At 42.2% G+C, this 16,452-nt stretch overlaps 1 protein-coding gene across 1 annotated transcript; it reads right to left on the bottom strand.

The window, feature by feature from the left end:
- Positions 1 to 1,839: 1,839 nt before the first annotated feature.
- LOC137046213 (urokinase plasminogen activator surface receptor-like) lies at positions 1,840 to 15,882 on the bottom strand. Its single transcript, XM_067423329.1, has 5 exons — positions 15,768 to 15,882; positions 15,503 to 15,622; positions 11,406 to 11,537; positions 2,367 to 2,474; positions 1,840 to 2,233 (listed from the first exon to the last, which is right to left on the bottom strand). Exons 1-5 carry the CDS (start codon positions 15,814 to 15,816, stop codon positions 2,043 to 2,045), a joined length of 600 nt encoding a protein of 199 aa, XP_067279430.1. The 5' UTR covers positions 15,817 to 15,882; the 3' UTR covers positions 1,840 to 2,042.
- Between the last annotated feature and the right edge of the window lie 570 nt (positions 15,883 to 16,452).

Genomic DNA, 16,452 nt, shown 5'->3' with positions numbered 1-16,452 from the left:
TACAGTGGTCAGCCGAATCCAGGGCGTATCCAAATCAAATGAAGGACCTGCACCTATACACGACCATCTAATCTATGAATCTGTGGGCTGTAAATTAAAGTGGTGTTTGTCCCCCTCTTATTTCATGTAGTTACAGGTTAAGTACAATAAAAACACGTACACAATCTAATATCTCATCTTTATTTGAAAAACAACTTTACAAGACTTCTTATTTGTTTCTCTAGCTTGGCTTCTACCTCTTCTTTTTCATTCTTGCCACAGATGAATCTTAAAGGGGTGATGAATTGAGAAATCAACTTTCCCTTGAGCTTTTGATATATAAAAGGTCATGGTAATATAAGATTATCCTCTAACTTTCAGAGCTGAAAACTTGTTAGTCAAAGAAAAGCTTTTATAGACACCAGGCCCAGCAAACAATCGGTTTCAGGATATGCTTCACCTTGAGATCATCGTGTGGTGAACCACCGACTCTACAGAATAATAATAAGCAGCAGCAGCAGCAGCAGCAAAAAATAAAATAAAAATAAAAATAGCTAGATATTGCACTATTCCTGTTTGTGGAAGAACACAGTCGCTGCATAACCTTCCTTCGGATCCTAATATTGGGAATGTGTGGTTGAACTTTGTTTTGAATGAAGTTTCAGCTCACGTGGGAAAGACATGTACGCATGTTTGCTTCATTTCATTTGCAGACATATTGAGATTAAAACACAATGCTGTTCCATATTAGATCCGACAAGAATGGTGCAACACACTTATGTGAGTAAAACATGTTTATATGTGATAGTATTGCATTGTTACAGATCAGTTTGATTATGTGTATGTGTCTAATAACATTCCTTAGCATGCTGCCACAGGCTGGAGAATCTGGAGAATCTGGATTAGATGGTTTATTGCATTTCGGGATCAGACTCGGACATGTATGTACCAGGGCTCGAAAAGCCCAACATCCCAGGGGTGTTTTCCAGACGGGCTACCAAAATGAAAGCCTGTCGGCAGGCTGGTGAATCTCAAATAGTGAAATAATATTCCTTTCTTAATCTTTGTTGTTCACTCTCTTTACTTGATATTTGAAGGGCTCAAGCGTGTGTCTGTGTGCGGTTCACACTTATATCCACCGATTGGGTGGGACAAGTAAAAAAAAACAAAAATGTTTTCTAATGATTCGTGGGTGGATGAGAGATAAATCATTGTGTTTGTTTGATAAAGAGGTTTTGCGAGCCCTGTGAGAGAATCATTCGGGTTGCCGCTTTCAAAACAATTCCTGATGTAAACTGCGGGTAGCTTAAGCTCATTAAATATGGAAATCTTATCCAATCCTAGCCGTGGGCGTTTACTTCCAAGTCTCCAGTGCGGCACGCCCATCAAAACCGAACGTTCAGGAGAAACCCTCAAGACCAGAGTAGGAAATAGCCTATTACTTATTAGTTATGATGTTTTTGAATGTAAAAAACATGCAAACATTATAACTTGACCTCAGACAATAGTATAAAAAAAATAAAAAGGCCAGTTCATGAGACCTTTAATAAGGAATCCCATGTCTCTAGCTATTCTGTATTCAAATAAAATACAGTACACCCAGAAATGTCCTCACCGTTGACTTGTCTTTTACCCTCATGCCATCCGAAATGTATACGACTTTCTTTCTTCAGATAAACACAGAAAAATAAATGATTCCTGCTAATGTTTTGGCATCTTGGAAAACTCATTGATTTTTATTTGTGAGTGATGATAGAATCTGAAATGTTGACCGTTCCAAGATGGCAGACATGTCACTGGACCAGTTGAATGTGCCATCTACATCTAAATAAGGTATTTTGCTTTTTTAGTAAAAAAAACATTTACAGCTTTTTTACAGCATGACAAGTTTTATTGAATACGACCACAGGAACACAGTAATGTATGTTATTTCATAAAATGTCACATCAGAATTTTATAACAAAATACATCAAAAATATAGTAATACAAGCTATATTCTGTATCTGTAGAATGAGAAGAGCCATGGATTCAGTGCAGTGTGTCTTGTAGAAGAGCCGCTGGATTCAGTGCAGCAGGAAGTAGGAGAGCAGAGAACAGCAGAGGAACAGGAAGCTCTGAGTGACGCTCTGAGCACCGTTACACAGGTTCCCCTCACAGCAGGAGATGCTCTCTAAACTATTAACTGATGTGGTGGCATCACACATAGATTTAGAGGCACAGCCTTTTAAAACCAATGACTGGCCTCCAAAACTCCCTGATGAAAAGAAATAGAGCAAAGGTTAGTCTAAGCTAGACATTGATATATGTGATCTGTCAAATGTTTACAATGTTTAAACCTAAGATCATGACTTCAATCTTCTTCCTTTTTTTCCCCTCCAGATTCTCACCTGTTGATTTAATGCAGCGATCTTCATTCCCTGAACATCCCATTGTTTTTGAGCAGCTCTGTCCATCACAGGAGTAACATGTCTTTCCATTGGGGGTGCTAGAGGAATCTGCAGGAGAAAATCAACTATTATTTTATTTTATGAACAAAATATCGAATAAAACAAAGACTCCTTTAGCGGCTCCATTCAATCAGTTCACGTCAGACAAGCTGCACCCTGCTTCTATTTTCTGAGTGTCATATGAAAAAAAAAGTGTTGACTTCACAGAAGTTATTTGCTCGTATTCTGTCCCTCTAGTTCGCTAGTGCATTTCTTTATTTTCCCACTAGAGGTCACTATCTCCTTTAGTATTTTTTTGGGGTTCATCATCGATTATATTTTGCACGTGCTATGACTGCTCGTGTCAGCAGGAAGAAAGTTTGTTACCCTCAGTGTGAGAAAATGTCTGGAGGTGTTGACATGCTATACACTCCTCTCCGACCCCGTATATCTTTGGGAAGCTTGGACATGCCATAATCTGTAAGTAATAAATGGCCCATTTTGTCTTTCTTAATGTTCTGTTACTTAAGAGGTTATTTTGACTTTTATAAGCAAAAAGATGTTTGTGAGCTAAGTCAAGCTAATGTTGATAGCTTGTTTGGTATGTGGTTGCACAGTTTCTTATAAGGCAATGTCAGCATTATCTTTTACACAACCTAGGTCATCAGGTTGTTCATACAGGTTGTCAAAGTAAAACAAGTAACGTTAGCCTTTTTTCCTGTGTAGCTGAGTTCATTTTCTACTAAATTTATCTAATACTTTTACAGAACAGTGAAAAGGTAAACTAATGTATAACTTTCTTCTACAGTAGCAGTAAATACATTTTGGAATTATAAATATGTTAAACAGCATTTTGAACTGCCTGTTAATTTGTGTACTGAAACTGAAATTGACTGCAGTATATTCTGCAACCACATGGTGGCAAACTGACACAAACTGAATTATTTAAAATGTAATTGTGTGATTCTTATATCTTGAGTTCTAATCACTTCCAGCATCTAAATCCACAGTAATGTGTCTTGGTTTGTTATATAATTTATTTTTAATAAACTTTGCTTGTATGTTTACAGTTTTACAAAAAATCAAAAAAGAGAGGTCTTCAGTAAAGGCTTTAAGAAGAAAACTGTGTCCTGTCATTCCTGGAGCCACACCTTCTCTTACTGCATGTTTAGCTCGCTGCATAGGCTGAGTAGCCACACACTCAACCAAGGGCAGAAGAGTAAAAAGATTATCTACCTATCAAGCACCCAAGATGTCTCAGCCTGAAGCTACACCGCCTATGTCCCAGATGGTAGCTCGGTCGGAGTGCTACTCACGTTCTTCACGCCGTTCGTCCACCAGTCAAGCTGCAGCACGAGCCCGAGCAGACGCGGAAGCTGCCCGCACCAGAGCACAGTACGCCAAACGCCAGATCGACATGGAGGTTGAGAAGGCGCGCATCGAGGCAACGCTAAACGCTCTGATGAAAGAGGGTGAGGCTGAAGCAGCGCTTGCTGCAGCTCATGTCCTGGAAGCGGCAGCAGACGAGGAGCACCACGCCATCGACCTCACTGAGCAAGGCATCTCCCCTAAAACGCCTCCTTCCATTAGACGTGCTCGAGACTATGTGAATGCTCACTTCGCCAACTTCAGTTTGCAAGTGAAAGAAGAAGAAAAGCCTGACACAGGACAACTGGTCAGTCATAATGACTCTCACCATCTACAACAGAGCCAAACTCCAGTCGCTTCCTCTCCAGATGAACATCTCACTGATTTTGTAGACAGGGAACAGCTGAAGCCCCCTCCTACACAGATAAAAATGGAGTTTTCCCCCCAGTCTAGACCTTCAGTGACTCCACAGACTGAACTGTCAGATCTAGCAGCCTACCTAGCACGCCGTGATCCAGAGTCCTGCAACGGGTCGGGTACCCGCGGGTATCCGCGGGTACCCGCATAAAAGTGGCTAAAACGGGTGGATTATGACATTTATAAAATTCACGGGCGGGGATGCGGGCGGATAATTAACTCTGTGCGGGCGGGTAGTAGCGCGGATGGGCGGATGAAAAATATGTGCAATATTTCTGTGGCAAAGTGAACGCGAGAGCGAGAGAGAGAGAGACCAGGGCGTGATTGTGAATGAGCGTCACCTGCGAGCCACACCGGTCTCGAGTCCTCTGAGGGAGCTCGGAAGCATATAAGGACGAGAGATCACCAGACCTGGATTTGACGTTGAGTTGTGTTTACGTTTTATTATGCGTGTGCGCATGGGAGATGTCCATGAAGGGCTACTCACGTTACTTTCGTTTTGTTTGGTTAAGTCTTTTAAATGTTCGCTGGTTCCCAGCTCCTTCTTCCCCCATCCAACATTTTGTAGGCTATTACAATTTCTATGTCCAAATTACCATTACACATACACGCAACAATGATATACCATTTGACCCATCACGTCACCACCACTGCGACATTGAAACTTTAGTTGATGCCTCTCGTAGCGCAGAAGGAGCGAGCGTTGCAGGAGTAGCAATGGATGAAGTAAAAGTAAAGCTGGTGAGTGGAGTAGCTATATGAAATTGTTGACAATGAGTCTTTAAAGGCACTTTTGCCTGTTTCATTAGCCCATTCATGACGCTGTTGATGTTGAGAGAGGTGTAGGATAAAAAAATTAAGCATTTTAATTTGAATGTTTTAGCGTGTGTGATTTATCGCGGGCACGGGTCGGGTAACGGGCCAAATATTAACGGGTCTGGGCGGGTACGGATTTAATTTTGAAATTTTCACGGGTCACGGGTCGGATCTGGTGCTAAACCTTGCGGGTACGGGCGGGGGCGGGTCTCCAAAAATGGACCCGTGCAGGACTCTGCCGTGATCTGCTGACAGCGGGATTCAAGGTTTTCGACAACCGTCCTGAATCCTACTTGTCCTGGAAGTCCATCTTCCGCAACGCAATAGAAGGCCTTAACCTCAAGCCCAGCGAAGAGCTTGACCTTCTAACCAAGTGGCTCAGTGGGGAGTCACTTCAGCACGCTCTGAGGATCAGGGCGGTCCATGTGAACAACACACAAGCAGGTCTACAACGTTTGTGGCAGCGTCTAGACAAGAGTTATGGCTCTCCAGAGGTAATCGAAGCATCACTCTTCCAACGCTTACAGTCTTTTCCAAAGATATCCAATAAAGACACTCACCTGCTGCAGGAGCTTGCAGATCTTCTGCTAGAGTTAGAGTATGCACAAAGTGAAAGTTTTCTGCCAGGCCTTAGCTTTCTTGACACCCCAAGGGGGATAAACCCGATAGTTGAAAAGCTCCCTTACGGACTCCAGGAGTCATGGGTGAAACAAGGGACAAAATACAAAAGAGACAATGGTGCAGTTTACCCACCTTTCTCATATTTTGTTCAGTTTGTAAATGACTATGCTGAAATGAAAACAGACCCTAGCTTCGTGTTACAAAGTTCAAACATAGTAGCTCCAAAAGTTGACAAGACACTGGTTAAACCAACCAGATACAGAGTTCCTGTTATGGTGAACAAAACAGATATCAGTCAAACAAACGCCACAGCTCAATCATTCATTCTCAATCCGGACAAGCAATGTCCCATTCACCACAAGCCCCATTCACTCGCTAAATGCAGGGGATTTAGGTCAAAAACGCTGGATGAACGAAAAGGTATTCTCAAAGAACACGCTATTTGTTATAAGTGTTGTTCCTCCACAAATCACAGAGCTAAAGACTGTAAAGCCCTTATCCAATGCTCAGAGTGTAATAGTAATGTACACGTGTCCGCCATGCATTCTGGTCCACCTCCGTGGACACCTAAAGACTCTAACCCTCTGCCTCAGAACCACGGCGGGGAGTCCGATTCCCCAAGCCCTGTAACTACAACCAGTTGCACAGAAGTGTGTGGCCGAGGCCTCAAAGGTAAATCCTGCTCTAAGATTTGCTTAGTCGACGTGTATCCCCGCACATCCCCTGAAGAGAAAAGGAGAATGTATGCCATGTTAGATGATCAAAGCAATTCATCCTTAGCCAGGTCTGCCTTCTTTGACATGTTTAATGTAAAAGGTACCATACTCCCATACACCATGAAAACATGCGCCGGTTTGTCAGAGACTGGAGGGCGCAGAGCTAGTGACTTTGTTATTGAGGATTTAAACGGAGAAGTGTCCATGCTGCTGCCCATACTAACAGAATGTGATCAGATTCCAGATAACAGGGACGAGATTCCCACCTCTGAGGCTGTGTTGGCTCACCCTCATCTACAGGCGATCGCTTCGCAGATTCCTCCTCTGGACCCATCAGCAGAAATCCTTCTCCTCTTGGGCAGGGACATCATCCAAGCTCACAAGGTCCGCAGTCAGGTGAATGGTCCTAACAGTGCGCCTTATGCTCAACGCCTTGACCTGGGATGGGTAGTTATAGGTGATGTCTGCCTCTCGGGTGCCCACAAACCCACAGTGAACTCTTTTAAGACAAACGTTCTTAACAATGGCCGCCCTACCTTCCTCAGCCCCTGTGAGAACAAAATCTATATCAAAGATAAATACACAGAAAGCTGTCATACACTTGATAAGACACAAGTTGAATTGGGGAGGCACATTTTCCGGCAAACAGCAGATGATGACAAAGTGGCACTTTCTGCAGAAGATGCTTTGTTCCTGGACATTATGCACAAAAACTTTGCAAAAGATGATGCAAATAATTGGGTAGCTCCACTCCCATTCCGCACCCCCAGACAGCGTTTGCCCAACAACAGGGACCAGGCCCTCAGTCGTTTAATGTCACTCCGCAAAACGCTAAAAAGGAAACCTGAAATGAGGGAGCATTATGTTGAGTTTTTGGGCAGAATCTTCAGTAAGGGCCATGCAGAACCAGCTCCTGCTCTTACTCCAGACCAAGAATGCTGGTATCTCCCTAGTTTTGGAGTTTACCACCATCAAAAGCCGGGGAAAATTAGGGTAGTCTTCGACTCGAGTGCTCAATACAGCAATGTTTCTCTCAATGACGTGCTACTAAAAGGGCCAGATCTCAATAACACTCTTGTGGGAGTTCTGATGCGTTTTAGGTCTGACCCATACGCAGTCATGGCAGACGTGGAACAAATGTTTCACAACTTTCTAGTTCGAGAAGACCACCGCAACTACCTTCGCTTCTTGTGGTTCAAAAACCATGATCTGGATGGAGAAGTGCAGGAATTTAGGATGAGAGTACACGTATTTGGGAACTGCCCTTCCCCATCCGTGGCTATCTATGGACTGAAACGGTCAGCGATGGAGGGAGAAAGGGAATACGGCAGTGATGCAAGAGAGTTCATTGAGCGTCACTTTTATGTAGATGATGGACTGAAGTCATTCTCTTCCACAGATGAGGCCGTGGACATTCTCTGTAGAGCTCAAAAGATGCTGGCTCAGTGTAACATACGCCTGCACAAAATCTCATCCAACTGTCCTATCATCACAAGTGCTTTTCCAAGTGAGGACCTTGCAACAGACATGCAGGGCCTTGACCTCGGACAGATTACCCCACCTATGCAGCGCAGCTTAGGTTTGGGGTGGGACCTGTCCACAGACCTGTTCAAGTTTCAGGTAACAATCAATCAAAAGCCCTTCACTAAACGGGGAGTGCTTTCAGTCATTAATAGTGTGTTCGACCCACTTGGCTTTGCTGTCCCAGTTATTGTAGAAGGCAGGGCCATACTGAGAGACATTTCCACTGACATTTGTGAATGGGACACCGAATTGCCCAAAGACAAATTACAGCAGTGGCAACAATGGAAAGACTCCCTTAAATATCTACAACAACTTGAAATTCCCAGAATGTACACCTCGATACCACTATCTGCAGCTCCAACTAAAGAGATCCATGTTTTTTGTGATGCCTCCACTAAGGCAGTGGGAGCTGTTGCTTACCTCAAACTCACAGATAGGGATGGGCACAGTGAAGTGGGTTTCCTTCTCGGCAAGGCACGGCTTTCCCCGAAACCAGACATCACTATACCCAGACTTGAACTTTGCGCAGCAGTCCTGGCTGTTGAGGTGGCCGAGTTAGTCCTGGAGGAGCTAGACAGCACAGTCGAACAGGTCAGCTTCTACACAGACTCCAAAGTAGTGCTCGGTTACATCTTTAACAAAAAGAGACGCTTTCATGTTTATGTGCATAACAGAGTGGAACGTATTAGGCGCTTCACACAAGCTCACCAGTGGCGTTACGTGCCCACTCATTTAAATCCTGCCGATCATGCCACACGAGCACTACCCGCTGAGCAGCTCTCTAACTCCACATGGATCAGTGGACCCGCTTTCCTTTCCAATTCAGGAAAGAGTCAAGCACAGGCAGAGTTGTTTGATCTTGTAGACCCAGAGACTGACAACGAACTGCGACCTGAGGTCACTACTTGTGCCACCACTCTCTTAAAGGAAAGACTCGGTAGTGTCAGATTTGAAAGGTTTTCGAGTTGGAATGTACTTCTTAAAGCTATATCCAAACTCCAACACATTGCCCAGTCATTTAAGCCGAACACAGAGAGCTCCTGTCATGGCTGGCACAGCTGTAATGAATATTTCACTGAAGAACAACTCAACCAAGCCAAGAACACTATCATTCGCACTGTTCAAAGAGAAGTTTATGCAGAGGACATAAGACAAGTTGAAAAAGGTGTGCCCCTTAAAAACTCAAGCCCACTCAGCAAATTGAGCCCTATTGTCGACACTAATGGAATCCTCAGAGTGGGTGGGAGACTTAAACGTGGACAGTTGACATCGGACGAAATAAATCCCATACTCATCCCTGGAAAGCACCACCTTGCCCAGCTCATTATAAAACACTTCCACGGGAAAGTATGCCACCAGGGCAGACATTTTACTGAAGGGGCAGTCAGGACTGCAGGTTTTTGGATTGTGGGAGGTAAAAGAGCAATAAGCAGCGTGATATTCAACTGTGTCACATGCCGCAAACTAAGGGGGAGACAACAGGAACAGATCATGGCTGAGCTACCAGAGGACAGACTGTCCATGGACCCTCCTTTCACTCATGTAGGCCTTGATGTGTTCGGCCCCTGGCCTGTCACAGTCAGAAGAACACGTGGTGGGCAAGCGGATGCTAAGCGATGGGCGGTCATATTCACATGTATGAGCACACGTGCCATTCACATTGAAACTATAGAATCAATGGACACGTCGTCGTTCATCAATGCCCTGCGTCGTTTCTTCGCCATCAGGGGTGCAGTCAAACTTCTTAGATCTGATTGTGGGACCAATTTTGTGAGCGCCTGCAAAGAACTGCAAATAGACAAACAGGGCTGTCACAACAGCAAACTTCACAGCTTTCTCAATGATTCTGGCTGCAAATGGCATTTTAACCCCCCACATGCATCTCATATGGGTGGCTCCTGGGAGCGCATGATTGGGGTCACACGCAAGATCCTCGATGCCATGCTCCTAGAGCATAGAAATGCAAAACTTACTCATGAGATATTAGTGACATTAATGGCTGAAGTCACTGCAATAGTGAATGCTCGCCCGCTCACAGCAGTTTCTACAGATCCAGAAAACCCAGCTATTCTTACCCCTGCCATGCTACTCACACAAAAAGTTGCGACTCCACCAGTCCCACCAGGTCAGTTTGAAAGCAGGGATCTTTTCAGAGCGCAATGGAGGCGCGTGCAATACCTCGCCAATGTTTTCTGGAGCCGATGGCAAAGGGAGTACATCTCAGGACTTCAGAACCGCCGCAAATGGAAAACAGTAAAACCAAACCTACAAACAGGAGATGTTGTTCTGCTAAAGGAGGCAGTTGAACATAGGAACAACTGGCCACTTGGTCTCATCACCAAAATCTTCCCAAGCGAGGATGGACTTGTCAGAAAAATTGAGGTGAAGATTTTCCGCAAGGGTGAACTCAGATACTACATAAGACCTATAAGTGAGGTTGTGTTATTGGTGTCTAAGGACAGTACATAGAATCAGGCATTTTATCTGTATTTACAGGCTAGTTATGGATGACATTCTACAGATGTCAGGCGGGGAGTATTCTGTCCCTCTAGTTCGCTAGTGCATTTCTTTATTTTCCCACTAGAGGTCACTATCTCCTTTAGTATTTTTTTGGGGTTCATCATCGATTATATTTTGCACATGCTATGACTGCTCGTGTCAGCAGGAAGAAAGTTTGTTACCCTCAGTGTGAGAAAATGTCTGGAGGTGTTGACATGCTATACACTCCTCTCCGACCCCGTATATCTTTGGGAAGCTTGGACATGCCATAATCTGTAAGTAATAAATGGCCCATTTTGTCTTTCTTAATGTTCTGTTACTTAAGAGGTTATTTTGACTTTTATAAGCAAAAAGATGTTTGTGAGCTAAGTCAAGCTAATGTTGATAGCTTGTTTGGTATGTGGTTGCACAGTTTCTTATAAGGCAATGTCAGCATTATCTTTTACACAACCTAGGTCATCAGGTTGTTCATACAGGTTGTCAAAGTAAAACAAGTAACGTTAGCCTTTTTTCCTGTGTAGCTGAGTTCATTTTCTACTAAATTTATCTAATACTTTTACAGAACAGTGAAAAGGTAAACTAATGTATAACTTTCTTCTACAGTAGCAGTAAATACATTTTGGAATTATATATATGTTAAACAGCATTTTGAACTGCCTGTTAATTTGTGTACTGAAACTGAAATTGACTGCAGTATATTCTGCAACCACATGGTGGCAAACTGACACAAACTGAATTATTTAAAATGTAATTGTGTGATTCTTATATCTTGAGTTCTAATCACTTCCAGCATCTAAATCCACAGTAATGTGTCTTGGTTTGTTATATAATTTATTTTTAATAAACTTTGCTTGTATGTTTACAGTTTTACAAAAAATCAAAAAAGAGAGGTCTTCAGTAAAGGCTTTAAGAAGAAAACTGTGTCCTGTCATTCCTGGAGCCACACCTTCTCTTACTGCATGTTTAGCTCGCTGCATAGGCTGAGTAGCCACACACTCAACCAAGGGCAGAAGAGCTCGTGATCATTGAAGTACAATACCTGGAGCATCTTGAGCGTTACACTGGTCCGTGTTACAGCAGGAAGTAGTCATCCTCATAAGGCCGATGTTCAAGGACACACTTTGACAGGCAACAGCACAATCTTTAGTCTGCACTTTAGAAGTCACGTCACCTAAAGAAAATGAATTATGCAGGAAATTAGGCATTTTTCTCATATCAAACTACTTTTTAAGACAAAATCATAATCTGAAAGAAAGCAAATGACATATCATAAATATATTTAGGAGGTGACAAGATGGCGTCGTAGAGTAGACACGTCTTTTGACGAGCTCCTGTGACATATGCAAACACCCAGTCGATTTATATTCACTTAGTGCAATCATTTTACTTGGTTAGATGGTTATTGTGCCATGTCTTTAGATCAATGTTGTTCAAAATGATCTGACAGAATGCCCAATGCCTAAAATATTGGGTGGAAAAGTTCTATATCGGCGGCGACGAGAAGGATGCCATATATGACATGAGCATGAAGAGCCGCAAGGAGTAGAGTTCCAACTCCATCTTTGCTCAAGCTTTGGACTAGCCTGACAAGCCAAACCCACATCAAGATGTTTGGTCTGGAAACTGACCATTGACAGCTCAATCCGATGGGTGGGATAAACGGTTGTCTTTCAAACTCCCTCTGCACGCGATAGGATAGCGCTACACCAACCAGAGCAACGAAGGTGAAGCAGAGCTTGTTGATATTAAACATTCGCCGTATCCGGTCGGCTAAACTCTGAACACATCTTCCCGTTTTAAGAATGACTTCAGTGCCGTTCTTTGTTCTGTTCTCAAAAAAAAGCTTAAAGGGTTTGTTCACTTTACTGTCCATGTCCAGAAAGCTAATAAAAACATCATCAAAATAGTCCATATGTGACATCAGTTGGTTGATTAGAGTCTCTTGAAGCATCAAAAATACATTTTGGTCCAAAAATATCATCTTATATTTTCATCATCTTATCAAAAATATCTTTCTGCTTGAAAGATAAAGAACAACATGGAATAGTCTCTAGAATAGTAATTTTTTAAATTTTATTTAGCTGTATCATAATCACCACGTGAAATTGTTAAGGAGGCTTAACTTTATACCATCAATGCACACTGATAACTAGCTTAATAAAAAGATAAGCCAGCGTCATTTATTATGCATACATTAACCCTTTCACGCTTAATTTTAATATTCTAACTGACTCCCCAGTGAGTTTTTTCCATAGACTGTAAAAAAAATATGGACGTAGTGTCCGTGACGTCACCCATAGGATTCCGATAAGCAGTTCCGAAGCGTAGAGTCGAGCTGGGCGTTGCCATCTTGTGAGCGAGTCATCGCGTGTCACTCCCGGATAACAGAAAATGGGCAAAAAGGCGGGATGTGCGCGGAGCTGAGGTGACGTAATCACTATAGAGGGAATGCACGTGACGTCATCGTCAGCTGGAGTGACTGTGATTACGCCCCGCTGAGTGGCAGAAAGACTGAGAGGCAGCATTGGTTTACAGCGCGAATGCAGCGAAAACTCACAAAACCAGGCCCGGCGCCAGAAGGGGGGTAGGGGGAGGCTTGTCCACGGAACGCATAGTCATCGCTGTTCTGAGCTTGAGACGGACTTGATAATAGCGTGTAATTTTCTCACTCAAACCACTGCCACCTGCTGCTGCTTCTGCTTTTAGAGTGAAAAGCTGCCCATAACTGCTTGTCTGTGATATTTAATCCTCTGTAAGAATTCGTAATAATTGCATATTATCAGCGAAAAGGAGCTAGCAAAAGATCCAGTGTGTATCTGCATTTGCACTCGTCAAATGATTAAATTTCCAACGTGTTTTCGCCTCGGTGAGTAATGTAGCCAATCACAGACATGTTTGTAGACTTCTACTACTGAATTGGCCAATCCCAGGTGTTGAAGTTGGAATTACTTCCCGTTCAAACGTTTGTCCAGGCGCTGAGTTCAGTTAAACACGCGCAGCAATCCTCTGTAAGTGCAGATATTGTGCAAATAAGAGATTCATTGTATACCAACATCACTGCGGAACTTTGTGAGATTGCGTTTATTGAATGAGTGAAAGCTTTTACTGAATATAAAGTTTATTACCACCACTACACGCATCAAAACACTGACACATCCACATGCGGGATTCACTTGAAAAATCTGATGAATGACAGTTAGAAACATTCTTGTCGAAATGAGGCTCTTAAAAATGTCAGGAAAACACGATTCCTGGCTGCATATCATTATCCATGGATCACTGAATCTTTGGTAAGTTGTAAGGATCGTTTGCTCTACTCATGTTTTCCTCCATTACCTCCAGTCACGCAGCAGTTCTTCTGCCACTCAGCCCCGGCTGAGGGGGCGTGTTACGGTGGGAAAGTGACGTCGATGCATTCCCTCTATAGACGCCTATCCACTTGTAACCACGCCCTTAATTATGCAGAACTTTAAAGGTCAACTGAAGTGCCTTGAAACGCGCCGCATTATTCAATAGGCTTGTTTGAGTTTGAGATGCACCTTGCCTCGCCTGAAATAAAGGCGAGACTAGGCGGTTGCAGTGAGGGGAGGAGTGAAAAAAGTGCAGGCAAGCCGGACAGTTCTCTCCTCTCGTAGTGGATCAGACACCTGCGAGATCAGTTGCGGATATCGCGGGATTCACACTCGTGCGCTCTGTTGCTGATAAACTGGATGTAATTTAAGTTCTGTTGCTTTTATATGAAAATAAATATTATGAACAAGACACCCAAAGTTTTTGTTATTTATTTCCATTCGAAAGACCTGTTTATCAAGCATTTTTACTTTTATTACACACGTTTTTATATATTTTTATAAATATGACAACAATCACATATAACCCACAGAGAGATCGCACTGTCCGAGAGTTTGGGAATATCTATGCACACATAATGAATACACATTAAAACATGATATCAGTTTTAAAATCAAACATTTTAAAAAAGAACCTTGCATCACGGTTGTTTAAACCAATGAGCATTAAGCTGTGTCAGCAAGTCGTTTCCCATCATGCTTTTGCTCCGCAAGCCATTTTACGATACGCGAGTATCGCAAGCCATTTTAGCATTTAAACCTTTGTCTGACTATCTATAAATATATTTAAAGATAGTAACAATTGTATTTTGACTAGTGATAATTATAATTCGACTAGTCAAAATGACAATTAGAGATATCTGCAATTATAATTGCACTAGTAAGAAATCTGATTCGAGATATCTCTAAATACATTTTGACTAGTCAAAACTCTATTAAAGATATCTGTGATGACGTCAGAGATATCTTCAAAAGACGCGTCACACATACGCAAAGGTAATTAGAGATATCTCTAATTCAATATCGACCAGTCATATTTGGATAAGGATGTTGTACGATCTTCAGAACAGCAGGAGGCGCTTTTTCTTAAAAACGAGGGGTCTGAGAATGTAGATGCAGGCTCCGAGTCTGCAGCTTCATACTACTCACTATCCTGGGAAAAAAAAATCGCCCCCGGGCCGTATTGCCCATGTATGGCTTAGGGCGTGCCAGTTCAGCCCATTGCAAAGCTTCTGCCAGTAACGGGCACTCATGTAACGGAGACCTAAGCAATGACGCACTTCGGAGTGAACGAGACGGAGGGAAGTTCGAGGAAGGACATAATAAAAAGGAACTAAAACGCAGCACGAGTCCGTTATGAAGTGAAGCAATAAAGCGGGGTGCCGCGCCTTTCAGTGCCCCGCCTATTTTTGCTCTGCTGCTGCTCAATTAAAAGTGAAGCAATCTTTTGATGGAAAAAATAAATAGGATTTCACATGTAGAAGCATAGTGTGTTTTAACAAGAATGCAGATAATTTGATCTTTGACCGTTAAGAAACTTTAATTAATACTGAAGAAATATTTGTTTATATATAGCCTATATATATATATATAAATAAAGAGAGAGAGAGAGAGAGAGAGAGAGAGAGAGAGAGAGAGAGAGAGAGAGAGAGAGAGAGAGAGAGAGAAAGAGAGAGAAGAGAAGATTATGTGACCTAAAAAATGAAAAACTACATCTGCCAGAAAATTAATAGCAGCATCTCCATCAGTCAAATATAACATTACATTTCAAACACACTGGACTTACCAACTTGTGTCACTGCTGTTACACTCATGCACTGAGAAGATCCACTGGGACATGTTTTTAACTTCTGATCTGCACAAGAACCCGCCAGACCCAAACACTCATAACAGCTGAGAGAGTGTCCTTTAGTAATGAGAGAGAGAGAGAGAGAGAGAGAGAGAGAGAGAGAGAGAGAGAGAGAGAGAGAGAGAGAGAGAGAGAGAGAGCATCTAATGATCTGTATTTGTACTCAATAACATCACAAACACTATTCGTCTTTGTAGCCTACCTGCAGTGAAGAGAACGAAGAGAAGAAAAACTGAGACTTGCAGATCCATCTTTGATCAGGAGGTGAATGAAATAAATAACATGCGTGTCTCAGTGCTCGTTTTATAGTTTATCAAAAGGGGAGGGTCTTCAAGAGAAAATGAGCTTAATAGAAATTATTTTTTAGAAACAGAAACTTAAGCTTACATAATTTACTTGCCAGTTAAAGATAAAGGTTTAATAAGAAATTGTAAATGTGGTCAAGAAAAAAGTCAAACAGAAAATCGTCTTTTTTTTTCTGCAGCAGAAAATTCAATTTAAATAGAAAGGTTTTAGGGATTACCATTCATTGAGGAGGATGGAAAGTTCAGGAAAAAAGCAGTGTCCTCCAGACACTCTGTATTATGTATTTTTCTGACATCAGGTATTCATCTTTTACTCTATATTTCTGATCATTAGATGTTTTGTATTAATTATCTTTGGATTTTATGTATTTATTATGATACATTTAATTGACTAATAATAAATTGTTACATTTTAATATGGCAGCGGCTATCTGCACTAAGTGTAAATAGAATCTAGTTGCTATTTACACCAAGTTTTACACTCAGTAAAAATAACATATTTTCTAGATATTTACACTATAGGTGCAAAAAGCTGTTGATTGTGTGAGGGGGACAGAAATGTTGTAATACCATTTTTTTTTA

The sequence above is a fragment of the Pseudorasbora parva genome, chromosome 18 (genome assembly GCF_024679245.1).
Source record: "Pseudorasbora parva isolate DD20220531a chromosome 18, ASM2467924v1, whole genome shotgun sequence".
Lineage (NCBI taxonomy): Eukaryota > Metazoa > Chordata > Actinopteri > Cypriniformes > Gobionidae > Pseudorasbora > Pseudorasbora parva.
This window is presented reverse-complemented; position numbering and strand designations above follow the sequence as displayed.